Consider the following 16,802-nt stretch of genomic DNA (forward strand, 5'->3'; position numbering starts at 1 on the left):
CTCACAGGGTTTGGTCAACACATGGCCGGGCTATTTCTCTCATTATGACTGACTTTCAGACATGGTTTTATAACCTCTGCAACACAGGTTTTTCCCCTCTGTAGTTTATAGATGTTTTGCATTCCATACTCGGACCCGATTAGTCTTAATTTGCTCACAGATGTCTGTGGTTGGTTCTGTCGGCCTTAATTAGTTCTGGTTGTTTTCATACTGTATATTAAAATAAAGCTGCTCAGAGCTGCTCTCCTTAATTTAATCTTTCCACTTTGCTCTGAAGGAAAATCAGATGTACAATGGGACACATTATTCACGGAAAATGGAGTAAGGCTTGAATAAGTACAAGGCACCTTTGCTACTGCCGTCAAAATACATGTTTCATTAGGTGACCGGACCAGCTTTCTATCCAGGTCGCCAATTTTGACAAAAACTTTAAAATTCCATAAAACCTGCAAATGTATATAAATAACCAGATGACAGCCTCAGAAGAGAATTTGGAGTTTTGACCTAATTATTCAGTTTTTAGTTGGTTACTTAGTATCATAAATACAAATCTAGCCTCACAGTGTCCTCCAAAATAAGAAGATTATTCACTTATTTTTGTACCCTTTATACTAAAAGGCTCTCATGTGGGGGAAAAAAAAGGGATCTCTTGTATTACATGCAAAACAAGCTATTATTCTTAAGCTCTGTGCTTTAAAATTTTCCGCATAAAAGTTCAACGTCTTCCATATTCCAAACTCCGGTTTTAGCTTTGAACTTAAAATATACCTCTACGGATCTTGGAAATGTTCTGAGTCACAAGGAAAATTATTTTTAAAATTAGTCCTCCCTTCTTAATTCATTCTAACCTCCTTTCAGAAGTGACATCCTCGTCTTTCTATCTTGTAAAACCAGTGAAGTTCAACTTACATTTTAAGTGTTCTGGGGAGGGGGAGTCCGTCACAAGCATATGGGAAGAAAGCATTTTGTAGACTTCTGAGTGTTCTTGTTCTGGAAGGAAACGTAACAAATTCTGATCCGTGACATCCGACTGGAAAAGAAAAGAAAGAACCAAGGCACACATTCCACAAAGACGAAAAATAAAAAGCAAAGGCTGCAACTTCGTGACAATTCAGAACTGGTTTCTGAAATGAGAAGTTCCAGACCTGACTTTCTGTGAAGACTCTGGAATTTTGAATTGTAACCTAAAAGGGTTCACCTGTTCAAATGCAAACGTGCTCTTGCCCGTGGGTCTGAGAAGGAACTAAGACTCAAGCCAGACAAACACGCGTTGGAGCCCCGTGTGCTGACAACACCCCCGTGTTCCGGCTGGGGCGGCGGGGCTGGCGGGGAGCCCCAGCTCGAGGCCAACCACGCACATGGAGGCCCCTGAAGAGCCCACGGGTTCCTTCTCCTACCTCTAGGCCAGCAAACGGCTGTTTACTTCTAAAGGTCTGTAATCAAAGGAATTGTACTTTTTCTCTGAGGACCTGGGCACCCGTGGACACAAAATAAATACAATGGAGTCTAGACTCAGTGTTATCCAACAGAGCGGTCTGTGATGATGGAAATGGTCTGTAACCTGCATGGGCCATCAGGGAAGCCACCAGCCACGTGGCTTCCGAGCACCTGAAGCAGGGCTCGTGTGACTGGATTTTGTTTTTTTTTTTTTTTGCCACGCCACACAGCTTGTAGGATTCTTAGTTCCCCCATCAGGGATTGAACCTGGGCCCCGACAATGGAAGCACCGAGTCCTAACCACTGGACTGCCAGGGAAGTCCCTGAAGACAGAATTTTTAATTGTATTTAACTTTAATTATTTTAATTGAAATTTAAATCACCACATGTGGCCGGTGGCCCCCATACTGGACGGTGCAGGTTGGAGATCACGGTGGGGAGAGAGGAGACAGGCGCTTCTGTACCCCTCAGTAAACTCACCCCCTCCGACAGCTTCAAACACCGTCTGTGCACACCCTTTCATCTGCACGCCAAGGCAACTCGCTCTTGGGTGTCCTGGCTTCACATCCCATCTGCCTCCCAGATGTACTTGGGGACCCCAGATCCACATACACCCCCAATGTCCTCATTATCTCCTCCCCCCGCTGTGTTCTCTGTCCCCACGTGTGGTGTTGTCAAGCGGTCACCTGCCCATACCCGACACCCAGCTGGCATCCTTGACCTCTCCCTGTCGTCTTCACATCCAAACAGGGTCTCAGTGCTGTGAGATTTTCCTCCCTCGAACTCCCTCAGATCCATTCACTCCTTTTCCTCTGGCCTCTACCCTAGTCCAGGCCATCATGTCCTCTGGGCAGTGAACTGGCCAAACTGGCCTTCCCACATCACCTTTCGTCTCTGTCCAATTTGCTCTCTGCCAGCAGCCTCGTATCAGACCAAGTCACCACCTTGCCAACGAACACAACATTGTAAATGAACTCTACTCCAATATAAAATAAATATTTTAAAAAGACAAACTTTCGTGGGCTTCCAGCTGCTCCTGGGATGAAGCCTTAGCTCCCCAGTTCACTAGTCGGGCTCAGCAGAGCACAGCCTCCGCTCCCAGCCCGTCTCCAGCCCTCCAAACTGCCTTTCCTCCCGGCTGCCGGCTTTCCTCTTCCTCTGGGCCGCCCCTCAGGCTGCACCCTCAGGCTGGATCATCCTGCACCCTCTGCTTGTGCTCAGGAACTTCCGTGCTGCCTTCAAGTCCTGGCCTTGAAGTCCCTTCCTCTGAGAAAGCAGCCCTGACAGCCCCTCACCCAGAACAGGACCACTGCCCCTGCTCCTCTGGCCGCTGCGCCCGTGTCATCTGTACCCACTGGGGAAGGGCACATCTGTGACCACGTAGTAAGCCCTGGGAGGGCCGGCGAGGCAGGTGAGAGCCAGCTCTGCCCTCCAAGCTGCACTCTGCTTGACGGGAAGATGACGAGGCTGTGAGGGTGACACGAGCTGCTTTGAGTCAGCGGCCGACACAAGGGCACACGGCAGATGCCAGGCGTGATAGGGGTTCATTAACCATGTAGGAAACAACTCCAGGCTTTCTTGTTCTTTCCCATGATAACGTGTGTCCCCTGCCTGCACCCCTGACATCAGATGGTGCTTGGCCTTCAAGAAAAACATGTTGATGAACTGAAAGAACAACATGGCAAGTGCTACGAGGGAAGCAAAAACCAGGAGCCTGGAGAACTCTGAGCATGGGGTGCAGAACCCAAAATGACGGGGTAGGGGAGCCTCCCAGGGACGGTTCCCATGGGGAGGGATCCTTGCGGCGGGGGTGGTGGTGTCTGGGGACAAGGCGGTGTCCACCAGGCAGCCCGGGTGCTCCAGGCAGGGGCACAGCCCACACAGAAGTGGGGATGGGGGTGAGGGTGGGAGCCCTGACAGCACAGTGGGTGAGGGAGGAGTGGGGAAGGGCAGTAGGGCTCAGGGCTAGCAGCCCACAGAGGAGTCAAGGCTGAGCTTGTGTGTCAGGGGACCCGCTGGGGCACGTGGAGGAAGGTGGGGAGGACTGTGCTTGTATTTCGGACCCTCTAGTGGCCTGGGGAGGAAGGGGGCACAGGAGCCAGGCTAGAAGTGGTCGAAGTCTGAACAGGTCCGGGGAAGGGGAGACACAGAGGAAGGGGCCGTGTCCAGACGACTCAGCCAACACCACCATCCGACTGACACCGACTCAGGGTGCCGTGTGCCAGCCGCGGCTCCCGGCACCGGAGGGAAGCACGGCAAAGGGGGCAGGTGCCTCCCCTCCTGCAGCCACGGTTCCAGGACTGTAAGCATGTGCTTGGTGGCTGGGGAAGGGCAGGCAGGAGCGGAAGGAGGGGCTCTGGGGGTCCCCAGGCTCCCTGCTTGGAGGCCCCTGTTTGGATCTCTGTGGACAAATACTCCGCAATCCCCCCCCCCACTAGCTGTGCTACCATTTTCTCATTCTGGCTTTTTCTCCAAGTTCCTTCTGATGTTCTTGACTTTATTTTAAGCCCAATCCCTTTAGTTTTTTAGAACATGACTAATGCTCACACATGACAGTACTCTCTCTTCTTAAAGACATTTCAGATACTTGAAAATGCTAACTCCGTCACCACATGGTCTTTTCTCGGAGGGCCAGTCAGAAGCCCACTTCCCTGATGCAGGGGGTGGCAGAGCGCAGGGTGGGGGGGCGCCTGGCCTCGCTGCTCCTGTGGGACACGGTTGGCAGGTCACAGGGCATCTCAGGTGACAAGTTCTGCACAGAATAAAGACGAACACTGGAGGGAGGCGGGGGTCATGAGGATTATGAATTGACACACGAGGAGGGCTGAGAACACACTTGGCAAAGAACAAGCTCTTGCTATGCCTTTGCTATTATACTCCCATTGGGCCATTTCCATGTGCTGGAAACCAACACGAACAATGATATTTTGAGAATTTAAAGCCTAGCGCTTACAGGAGAGTAAATTATATCTGCAACTGAACTGTCCCTGGAATGCGCTGAGCTCTGTTTATTAAAATCATGGCAATTACAGAGACAAGGGAGGGAAGGCACCATCCTCACAGCTGAATCACCTTATTAGGAACATCACTGACCTGCTGGAGGCGGGAGGTTCTCCATCCAAACTTGTTGCTATGCCCTTGGCTACTTTGTCAAGAACCTGGCCCTTTTCTGAGTTTTGCACTAGACACCTGCTCTAAATCCCCACAACACTTCTCCTACCTTTTCTCCGGAGGCCCTGGGACGGCCTGGGGAGGATGTGAACAGACAGGAAGCCTATTCCTCTCTCTGTCTTTTGAACCCAGAGCACCGGTGCAGTCGCACCAGCAAAGTTAAACGAGCCTGCACAAGAGTCCGCAGACTGGCCGGCTGAGCTGGAAGCGGGCCGTGTGGACATCCAGTTCAGGATGTCCCCGAGGGGCCCCGGCCATTCTGACTGGAGATCTGTGTCGGCCACGATTAGAAGGGGGATCGGTGAGAAGCCTCATGTTGAGAAGAGGCAGGACTGGGCTCGGCAAGCACAGAGGGCCCTGGGCTCCCGAACGACCGGGGCATGGGAGGCATACGTCATCTGCTTTGATTCGGTTTAGATTCAGAAGCAAACTGACGGCCAAAGAGGGGTGCTTTCCGAAGACTATAGTATAGAGAATAGCTTCGACCCGGGAGGAGTGAGGAATGAATTCAGGTAGAAGAAGGACCAACTCTAAAGACTCTCTCCGTTCATCAAAAGACCCTGAAGACAGGGAAAGGCAAACCACAGAGCGAGATCAGATATTTGCGGCACACAGACCTGTGGTATAAGCCCGGAAGGAAGGGTCAGTGTGACATGCTGCCTTGTCATTTGGCAAAATCGAGAGGGCCTTGACTGGACCAACCAGAGTTCTCCTCCCCACTGTAACGGCAAGCTCCTTCTTGCCACTGATAAGGTCCCCTGGCTAACAAGCCTCCTTACTGCTGGGGGTGGAGAGGACCAGGCGCAGTTACTGTTCATCCTGCAAGTGGGTTTCAGCGCCCTGCCAGCCAATCACATCCTCTATGGGAACCAGGGGGCACCCCACCCTCTTGCTACTACCACACCACCCCTGCTTGTTCACTCTGTTCCCAAGTGCAGCCCCCGTGCGTCCCTGCATGGCACGCGGTACGCTCCTCCCTGGGGCCGTAAGTACACGTGATTAACACACCGTCAGTTGATACACCGTCTCACCTGTCCAGTATCGGCTGTTGTGTGTTTGGCCATCCCTGTCACCCTAGGGCAGAGTGACGAGGACGCGATTAAAACCATGCCCGACAGAGGACTAGCGTGGAAAGAACGCTTACAGATCATTACACAAAAGACGCAGACAATCCAGTAGGAAAATGGCAAAATACCTGAAAGAGCATTTCACAGAAAAAGGAAATCCAAACGGCCGACAAACTATGCAAAGACACTCAGCCACACCATCAGCTGGGAGAAAAGCAAATCGAGACTCCGTGAGATGCCTTCGCACGCTAGGGTGACAAAAATGGACAGTTCTGACAACACCAAGTTCTGGTGAAATGGAGGAGCTGGAACTCCCCACCCCGCTGCTGGATGGTGGAGTGGTACCATCACCATGGAAACAACTAGGTATCACCTAGTAAGCGCGACGGGTTCCTACCCCGCAACCCAGCGATCTTACACACAGTCAGCTCTCTGGAGGATGTTCATCAGGAAATACGTACAGACATCCACAGACACACCCTCTCAGAGCTCCACACTGGCCTGGGGGCAGGGATCGTAGCATGTGTCTACAGCAATGAGGACAAACCCACGACAGCGACTCTGGACGGTGTGAGACCACGAATCCCTTAGCAAAGCTGAGCGGAAGGAGAGTGCACCAGAGTACACGTCCTACAACTCTGTTTACATAAAGCTAAGCCAAAGGTCGTACTAAATTACAGGGATTCATGATGAACTAAAAGTTGGCAGAACTGCAGAGAGAAGCAAGGACACGATGATGGGGAAATGGTCATCTCTATGCGGAAGGGGGCGGTGTGATGGGAAAGGAGAAGACAGGAGCGTCTGCGGGCCTGGTCACGCTCTGTTTCATACCCTCGGTGACAGCTACATGTACGCTTGTGCTCACCTTATCGTGTTTTAAAATGTAAGCTACGTTTTATACACGGCTCTGCAGGTATGATACAGAAAGATCAAAAGGCACATAAAAATCAAACCAATCTAACTGGCAACCTGGACCCTTTTAACCTGTGATCAACCCTGAGCTGCAGCCACACCTCCCTACTGGGGCCCCACCTAGACAGAGCATCCACCCAGGTCCGCCCTGACGTGAAGCCTCCGACAAGCTGACCTGGACCAGGTGGGTTCTCCCAGCAGGTGAGGACAGGTGGGTGACGGAGGGCAGAGGGATGCTTCCCGGAAAGCCCTGCGCGGCCAGGGACTTGCTGCTGCATTTCACGGTGTCATAAGCCAGGCGCTCTGTCTTCCTCCTCTGTGACCTCTTCTCCCTGCTGTGACCCCTGCCCCAGGAACCTGGCCCACTGTCCCCTTTGACCTTGTACTTCCAGCCAGAGCTTCTACTTGGAGAAACAGCATTACACAGAGGTATTTTTTTGGTGAGTAGATTTCTCCAACTTTATAGTCACTCTGTGCCTTAGATTTTTTTGGGGGGGCGGGGTGGGGGGAAGCTGTGTTATCCACGCCTGTATTTCTCACTCTGAGGCCCTGCCCACTTGTGCCAAGCTGTTTGCAACTGCTCTCCATGCAGGAGCCCCACCTGCAAACCCAGTCCCTCATTCAGCGAGCATTCGGGCACGTGGGTATCTGCTCGGGGCTGGGGACAGGGCTTGTGCCTGACGAGCGAAGTGTGATCCAGCTCCTTAGGCCAACGTGGCGTTCATTAACAGATCGGAAAAGCAATCCGGGAAGTTAAATGTTCTAAAAAATCAACGTCCAAACAGGAAACGCAGACCGTGCCCGCTGTGGGTGTCATCTGGCTCTGCCTCGGCCGTGCTCTTTCCCAATTACGTCCAAGGCGTGTGACGCCCGCCCCTTGGATCTCTTCCATCAGCTCATCTGCCGGGCAGGTCTCTGCCTTGACCGCCTATGTTAATTCTGGATCCCAAAAGGTACTGGCGTCACCACCACGGGTAAGTTGTGACTTTCCCTTAACATCATTTTCTGCTTTGAGCTACTTTCTTCTAGCTTTTCTCTGTCAAACTGGAAAAGCAAGCTCTAGGATCTTTCATCAGGACACTGCTGTACGAAAATCTATCGTGTGAATTTTGGAGTGTCTGAGTTTCTAGTGGCAGGAAGGACACACAGAGAGAGATACTGAGACTTTTGACAGACTTAGAAGAAGAAAGGAATTCTTGCTGCTCTTCCCCCCGCCCCCCAATCGCCAATGGTCCCCCAAACCCTGGCCACACAGGGCGCGGTGGGACCCAACGCCTGGCATGCCAGCCTGTGATGCCAACAGGGGGCGTCCCTGCTACTGTGAGGCCCTTGGCCTCCGGCGGGCTGTCTCTGCCGGCCATGCCTCGATTGACGGTTGCCTCTTCCACGAGACAGGACATTGCCTTCCAGGTCCTCACCCCACCTCTGCTCAACACCCACCCCACCAGAGAGCAGCTTCACTGTCACATGCAGATGCCTGAGTGGTGGGTAAGCACCAAGTTCTGGGGTCAAAGTGTCCGAGTTCAAATCCCAGCCGCACCACGTGCTGCCTGTGGGACCTCAGCTGCTCTGTGCCTCGGTCCGCTCATCTGTGAACAGGAGTAAGTACCTATTTCACAGAGTCATCATAAGGACCAATAAGTATAAGGAGAATGGACCTTCTAAGTGCTTTCACCATATTAATGCATAGAAGGGACTCTTAATAGTGCCTGGTACATAGTAAATGCTCAATAAATATTGGCTACCTTTTTATTAGTCTTTAATGGCTTAACAGATGAAATCTCTCAACAAAATTGCAAACCCTTAAGGTTTAAAGAATCTCATATGGATTTGCAATTGAAGCGACTGACAAGGGATTAATCTCCAAAATATACAAACAGCTCATGCAACTCAATATCAAAAAAACAAACAACCCAATCAAAAAATGGGCGGAAGATCTAAACAGACATTTCTCCAAAGAAGACATAGGGATGGCCAAGAGACACATGAAAAGATACTTAACATCACTAATCATTAGAGAAATGCAAATCAAAACTACAATGAGGTATCACCTCACACCAGTCAGAATGGCCATCATCAAAAAAATCTACAAACAATAAATGCTGGAGAGGGTGTGGAGAAAAGGGAACCCTCCTGCACTGGTGGTGGGAATGTAAATTGGTGCAGCCACTATGGAAATGGGTATGGAGGCACCTTTAAAAATCTACAAATAGAGCTACCACACGACCCAGCAATCCCACTCTTGGGTATACATCCGGAAAAATCTATAATTTGAAAAGATACATGCACCCCTATGTTCATTGCCCCACTATCTACAATAGCCAACACCTGGAAACAATTTAAATGTCCATCAACAGAGGAATGGTTAAAGAAGATGTGGTATATATACAATGCAACGCTACTCAGTCATAAAAAAGAATGAAATAATGCCATTTGCAGTGACATGGATGGACCCAGACACTGTCATACTGAGTGAAGTCTGACAGAGAAAGACAAATATCGTATGATATCACTTACATGTGGAGTCTAAAAAAATGGTACAAATGAACTTATCTACAAACCAGAAATAGAGTCACTGAGGTAGAAGACAAACTTATGGTTACCAAGGGGGAAAGGGTGGGAGAGGGATAAATTGGGAGACTGGGATTGACCTATACACACTACTATATATAAAATAGATAACTAATAAGACCCTGCTGTATAGCACAGGGAACTCTACTCAATACTCCCCGGTGATCTGCATGGGGATAGAATCTAAAAAAGAGTGGATATATGTATACGTATAACTGATTCACTTTGCTGTATACCTGCAACTAACGCAACATTGTAAATAACTATACTCCAATAGAAATTAAAAAAAAAAAAAAAAGAACCTCATATGGGCCATTTGAATCACTGCATTGTCCGTGGACACGTCCTGGGCTTGTACTGAGAAATAAGCCAGTTTGAATTGAAGTGAACTAAACTGAAAGCAGAATTCCTAAATGGCAACCCAAGTCCTCAGCATCAGAAAAGCGCCAGGTAGAGGGGTGGCGAGTTTGGGCTCTGCGCTCAGTGGGCCTGGCCTCAGCCCTGCTCTGCTCCTTGCTGGCTGGGCTACCTTGGTCTCATCCTCTGTCAAGTGGAGGTGACAGGGCAGCTGTGTGATGGGCACCAGGGAAGTTTCTTGTCCACCCACTAGCAGGGATACAGCGAATCGTAAGTAAAAAGGGAAGAAGATGACGGTTTGGGTAAAAGCTACAAGTAAGCAGGAGTTAATGTGGAGATCGTCCATCCTGGCCTCACCTCCGCTGGGGAGTGTGAGGGCTGACTCGGTGTGTGTCTGGGTCCACAGACAGGCACTTAATAAGCATTCAGATGGGTCGGGCATTGACAAATGAGAGTTGGGGTCATTTTCTTACTCTGGAAGGGCCATTTCTCTGGCCCTTCCAGAGTAAGAAAATAATTCATAAAGGTGATTCTAAGTTGCTCCAGAATTTCGAATCGGAGTCCCCAACTTACTAAGTTCGCTCTGCCACGTATGGCAACTGGGTCATCAGGTAATTCCAAGAGGAGAAATCAGAACACTGCAAATCCTGTTTCCCCAAACAGCTCTGGCCACACTCCCAGGCCATTCTGGAGTTGACACCTGTTTGCTTTTCATCAGTGCCTCGCACTGCCTGATCCCATCCACTCAGTACAAAACCCAACCCCCTCCAGAGGAGCGCCCCACCTCCTCAGATCAGCCCAGAGAAGCTGTGATCTGATGGGGTCTCATCACTACTCCAGCATGAGACGAAAATCAAGATGAAACTGCTTTCCCGACTCCTTAGGGCTGAGTGAGAACCAGTCTCTTCTGACGGCTCTCAGAGGAGAGAACCCCCAGCCTCGTGCACCCTGGAAATGGGCTGAACCACAAAGGGCAGATGGATTCAGAGTAATGCAAAGGTATCTGCCTTGCAACGTAAAAAATGCTTTTCTGGGCTACAACACACAGTGACCCACAAAGGAAAAACACGGACGGGGGTTTTGATCTACACACAGCACCGTCTGCAGCAGCAACGGGAGTGGGGAGTGGCTTCTGAGGAAAACAATGATCCAGGACGATGTGGAATCCTGGGCCATCAGGGAAGCTGGGGTCGTCACCGCCGGCGGAGCGGGGGGCGAGCTGCCCACACAGCAAGGCCACAGCGCTCCCGGGCAGGTGCGGCTCGGGAGAGGCCACCACGGTCCTCCAGCATCACCCGGCCAGCGACTCCCTACGAGCAGGCCCCCAGGGCAGCTACCACCCTCCTCATGTGTCCTGGCCGCGCATCCACCCACGTGTGGGAGTCGGGTGGGGGCGCAGCAGTTTGGCGGGGCTTTTTGGGAGGAGAGAGAAGAGAGGACGTTTTAGCCCAATCAGTCCCACAGGTGGGTGCAAGCTTCCTTCCAGATCGGTCTCTGTGGGAATAAACAATGGTGTGGTGGGAAATGGAAGGCTGACCAGATGCCTCCGAGGGGCCCTCCAAGGTGGACCCTCCACCAGCCGGGTGCTGTTCTGAGTTAGAGCATCCTGACGGGGGTACCAGGGAGCCCGTGAGGCTCAGGCTGAGAGGAGGGAGTGTGATGGAAGATGGGAGGGGGGAGGGAGAGGGGGAAGGGGGAGGGGGAGGGGAGGGAGGGAGGGAGGGGGAGGGGAGGGAGGGGAGGGAGGAGCAGGGGAGGGGGAGGGAGGGAGGGGAGGGAGGGGGAGGGAGGGGGAGGGAGAGGGAGGGAGGGGGAGGGAGAGGGAGATGGGGGCGAGGGCCCGGGACCACACGGCACTCGCCCTTCTCCGCACCCCACCTGGCTCCCCGGGACACGACGGCAGAGCCTGCCCTCCTGCCCAGACCCTCCTTGCTTCTCAAGTCCTTCCTGGTCCAACAACATCTTCCCAGAGTATTTCACTCCCCCCTCCCACCATCATCCCTGGCACTGAACCCTTACCACCAGCAAGCGTTACAACCTACTGCATCTCAGTTACATCTCCAGTGACCCCCAAACCCCCTTCTGTCCCCAGCCGTCTGGTGCACATCCCTCCACCAGCTCTCAGGGGACCCTGTCTTTCTTTGCAGGTGTCTGTCAGCCTCCATAAAGGCTCTGAGCTCTGCTAACTGTGCTGTAGGCTCACGGCTCCTGGGCGGTTTCTGGGGCACTGGAGAGTGAGGACCTGCACCACAGCCCCTGTTCCAGGTCTTGCTTGTTCCAGGATGACACAGGCCTGCACCCGCCTCCCTCAGGAAGCCTCCGAGCTTGGCCTCGGCCTGGTGGAGGGCACTCCTTGACCCTCCTCACACACAGATTCCCGCACACCTGCAGCGCCCCGGCTCTGAGATCTGAATGGTTCTCCAGGAAAGAGGATCACACGTACTGGCAAAGGCCATCAGAACAGAAACTCACCGGTAAATGCCCAAGGAGAGGCGTGATGCTGTCAGAAACGTAGAGGATGCTGCCGTCCGTCGTCACAGCGATGATGAAGCCGTCTAATGCCTGCGGAAAACACAACAGGTGAAGGCTCCTCGGTCATGCTTTCACGGACGAGAGGGTCATCGAAGCCAAGGACCCCGGGTTAGGTTGCCAACTTTATTTCGTAACCCTTCAAATATTTTCACGACTAACCTCACAGCACTTTCCTGTCTGGCACACAAGGCGGTTTCTTACACAGAATCTGTCTAGCCCAGGCAAACTGCTTGCAAAGCACAAAAAGGCTTGGTGAAAAACGGGACCTACTGGTTTCATGAAATAGAATTTAGCCATGGAAACTACCTAACTAGTTTTTTTTTTTTAATGTCTAATTAAGCTTAATCTTAAAAGTACAAAATGAAAAAAATCTAGGATGTGTCTCAAATAATCTGAAATAGCAATCCTATGACAGTTATAACAACTGCAATTTCAAACACCAAGGCTTGCATAACTTCACAATATAATCATCTCAAAACATGTGATCAAAAACTTTGGGCAGGAGTTTCTTTCATAAATCCTTTGAGGACAGCTACCACACTTTCGGCTTTGGGCATTTCTTCGTGTTCCACTTTAACGATCTCCAGAAGGATATCTCCACTACCACAGTTCTTTAGGAACATGAAACATTGAAACAAAGCATAATGATTCATTTCAGCCCGCCAGAGAAATCTCTTCAAATTATCTGCGTCTTGTATGGCCTTTAGTTTACAGTTCTCCAGGACTTGCCGAAAAAGAAAAGGGTTACCTCCGTCAGCACCATTCAAAAAAGCCTGCATTCCATCCTCACAAGACCAGTTGCTTCCTGCGCCGTGGAACTGAGGCTGGGAGCTACTAGCGTCGATGATCACGGACTTACGCTGCTTCTCCGTGGTGGCCATGCAGAGACGTCGTGGTGCCTTCGTGAATAAGGCCTTGGAGACTGGCCACACTCAGAAGCCTGAGAAGGTCTCTTTTTGCTTTTTCATCTGATTCTTTAACCTCAACAGGAGTATAACTCAGAGCAGCAGGTAGCAGAAAGGTAAGCTTCTTCTGAAAGAGATGAGCCACCCTTTGGATTGGGCATACAGCATCCTCAAAACAGCTGCTCGGGCAGGACTGTATGCGGTTCTCCCCACCCCTTTCCTCACAGTTCCTGTTATTTTTCCGCCCTTGAATATGCTTGTCCAATTCAAGCCTGAAAAGCTCAAGTCCTTTTTCAGATCCTCCTAAAAAGCAGACCGTATACTCAAGAGTTATGTTCGGAGTCCGTCGTCGCTGTTTAGGGAAGCAGTTTTTCCTGTGGAAAAGGCAGTAGTAACAACTGATGCTGTAACCTAGAGTTCTCAGCTCCACTCATGCAACACTACCCAACCCTTCCAAGACTGCTCCCTTAGAAAGATGCTTAGCGATGAAACTGTGCGGCTCTGCCTCCACTTCAGAGGGTAGATTAGTATCCGCCAAGGAGAGGCTGAAATCATCACCGGAGGGAGTTTCTGCATCTGTGCCACTTGGGCTTCCACCATCACTGTCCGCTCGCTGCTGTGCCAATCTGCTTCCACAGTAGCTGCAGACACAGTAGCGGCTGCTGGGCAGTGGCTTGAGTCTCCACTCCTCGGTGGGGCTGCCCTCCTCGCTGCTCTCTCGCTCCCCCCTCACCTCCATCCAGCGATTCCTGCAAGGAGGGGAGCATGGCGGCGGCCTGTGAACGGCCCTGTACCTAAGTAGTTTTAATGATAAGCGTACCTTTGGGCCGAATCAGAACTATCACGGTGACCCATTAAAAGCTGTCAGTGATATTTTACAGTCCTTGTCCTACCCCCAATATCACTCTGAGTTCACTGGTAAACATTTACTAAGATGGCAGACCTCACAGAGGTGTTAAAAAAAAGAAAACCTGTGCCTGCTGGTTGGCGTAGACCTCTGCTTACATCCATTGCCATAGAAAGACCTCCTGAAGGAAGTGTTTGTAGAGAACGTTCACATGAATCCACCAAAGCGAAAGGGAAGGACCGATGGGGACGTGCTGTGTGACTCAACCAGACCCATGAGAACAGCTGTCCCTCGGTATCCGTGGGGGACCGGTCCCAGGACCCCTGCAGACACCAAAATCCACGAATGCTTAAGTCCCTGAGAGTTGCCCCCATATCCGTGGGCTCTGCATTCTCAGATTCAACCAACCTCGGAAGCGGAACCCACAGACACGGAGGGCCAACTGTATTTCAAAATAACCGGAAAATTCCTTTGTTGAGAAGTTTTTACTGAGTGCCTGCTCTATGCTAGATGCACTGCTCTGGGTGCTCACGAGAGAAGAGATACAGGCCGTCCGTGTTTTCTCACAGACTCACTGTTTTGTTTTCAGATTCCTTATCAGGGGCGCACGATGCTCTCATGAGACACACGAGAAAGGTGATTTCTAAAATTCAGACTCTATTCAGCAGAGAATGGGGTCATCCTGGCAACTGGCTCTATGGGCACAGTGATGAGATGGAGGAGATTAAAAACAAAGTCCACCTCCCCAAAAACAAATTTTTGAGGACGTAATACGCTCACGCAGACCATCCCTGTAAACTATCACTGTTGCCTCACTGACTGTATTGTTAAAATAGCATCTTCTGCAAATATAGGAATTCTTCCGCTTTGGGGGAAAAAACCCCAAACTGAAATATGTGCTTAGAAAGTTCTGGAAACATTTTGTATGCACTCAGCTATATCCTCCTAGGGTGTTCCTGAGCATCTGCACAGCCAAAGGGCACGGATTCCTTCGGGGTAGGAGGGTGTGGCCAAGTGCACGGCAGCAGTAAGCGGAAATAGTCCAGTTAAGTGTGCAGAGAAGGGCACCCACCATCACCACGCACCAAAGTGGGAGTTCTCTTCACCAGGAAGATTAACATGTGGGTCACTTACTGTTGAACACTTACGTACTGCAGGATTTAAGACTGAAAAATATCTTAAAGCACATTTCTTAAGTGGACCTCATCCTCTTGGAATTCATCTGTGGTTTTCAACTGGGAGCAACTTTGCCCCCCTGGGGATATCCGGCAATGTCTGGAGACATTTTTGCTTGTCAGTTCTGGGGTGGGTGCTCCTGGTATCTAGCGGGTAGAGGCCAAGGATGCTTTGAAACCTCCCATCTACAACACACAGGATGTCCCTACAACAAAGAATTATCAGGTCTGAAATGCCAAGCGTGCTGAGCTGGAGAGATCCGGGATCCGACTTACGGCTCATGGTGAACACCGAGGTACACCCTAGTGAACTTTATTTCTTTTTCCCTTAAGTATTTTTCTAAATTAAAAAAAAAAAAATCATCGTAGCAGTGCTCCTGGAAGTGAAGTTTTTTGAACAGGTGGAGGCACTGTTGGTGACGTCAGCTGGACCATTTTAGGAAAAGTAGATTAGAATATCGGGAAAAGCAGGAACAACATAAGTTCCCTTCTTGCACCCGGAGCCCATGCCCTCTTGAAGTTGTAAAGCAAGTGGGTGTTAAAAAGCTGAAGGTATTTATGGATGGAAGATAACGCCCATTGGCGTTTTCCATCAAATGCACAAGAATTACACCGAGTCACTGCTTTAAGAATGCTCGCCATGGTTGTGGAAGTCCCATCCGCAGCATTTGAGAGGGACTCAGTAGAACGTGACTGAAAAGCGATGTGCCCCTCTTTTTGCAATGGGGACTTTGGCAGGAGCTTCAGGGACGCCAGAGATGCCATGATGGCCCGAGTTTCATACCTGCCGCACACCAGAAGGAAACGAAACCACCCCTTTCTGCCAATTCCTGGCTCTGATAGAATGTTTTTTGTCTTCTCTGGGACAACATCTGGGCTAAGAAAAAAGATGGCTGTAGCTTTTCTGAACAAAATTCAGAAATACCACACACTTCCCAGTTGCCAGTCAGTAAGAGCTTTCCCTTTTTTGAGTTTACTTGTTCCAGTGCTTATAGTCACCATCTTGGCCAGTTTACACTCAAGCAGCTTGGCTGGTCTGCGACCAAGTCATTTTGTTCTTTCAAATTCCATAACTGTATGAATTCTCATGGAGTCTGGTTTGGGGCTCTTCTGGGAGAAGAGGGAAGAAGGAGGGATTCACATCCAAACGGCACCAGCAGTGCAGTTCCCTGGGGCCTGATGGGTTCTGTCCTGGGTTTCATCTTCATTTAGAAAGGAACCTCCTGGTTATAAAGACATGGCATCTGATTCCTCATGCTCCCTGAAATGGCTCTGAACAAAGGAGGGGGATATGCAGCTGGAATGGGACACACACTATGGAGAAGTTGCATCTTGGGAAATGAGAGCATCATCCTGTGGGAACCATCATGGGGAAGGTACAGGAGGCTCCAGTCACCCATCACCTGGCCTGTGTCTACTGAGGGGCAAGAGGGTAGAAGAGGAGCCTAAAACAGTCAGAGATAAGCCAAAAGTTCTAGTCGGTGGGTTTCCCATATGCCTCAAAGATGCAATTCACCCAGAAGGTCCACTTGTTGTATAGGCTTAATTTTGGGGTCCAATTCACTCATCTAGCATGATTTCCTTTAGACTGGCTTTAGGGAGTCTACACTGGGAGCAGAGGAAAGTGCATATCCATACAAATCTAAAATCTTCTTTTTCTAGAAATTTCAGTCTCCTAAGTCTCAGTTCAGCCCAAATTTTTGTCTTTAAAATAAAGACTGTTATGAGAGGCAAAGAAGGACACTACATAATGATCAAGGAATCAATCCAAGAAGATACAACGATTGTAAACATATATGCACCCAACATAGGAGCACCTCAATACATA

At 50.4% G+C, this 16,802-nt stretch overlaps 1 protein-coding gene and 1 pseudogene across 6 annotated transcripts in view; both read right to left on the reverse strand.

The window, feature by feature from the left end:
* Positions 1-16,802, reverse strand: part of NPAS2 (neuronal PAS domain protein 2) — a 179,475-nt gene that overhangs the window by 45,442 nt on the left and 117,231 nt on the right. For 5 of the 6 annotated variants that reach the window (XM_049696068.1, XM_012535937.3, XM_033401772.2 and 2 more), the window contains 2 exons: positions 11,988-12,077; positions 910-1,030 (listed from right to left, as the gene is read on the reverse strand). In XM_049696068.1, coding sequence (XP_049552025.1) covers positions 910-1,030; positions 11,988-12,077 — 211 coding nt within the window. The remainder of the gene's footprint in view (positions 1-909; positions 1,031-11,987; positions 12,078-16,802) is intronic. The other variant, XM_049696069.1, reaches the window with a different exon arrangement.
* LOC117195816 (protein Njmu-R1-like) lies at positions 12,086-16,503 on the reverse strand (annotated as a pseudogene).

This window comes from Orcinus orca, chromosome 13 (genome assembly GCF_937001465.1).
Source record: "Orcinus orca chromosome 13, mOrcOrc1.1, whole genome shotgun sequence".
Lineage (NCBI taxonomy): Eukaryota > Metazoa > Chordata > Mammalia > Artiodactyla > Delphinidae > Orcinus > Orcinus orca.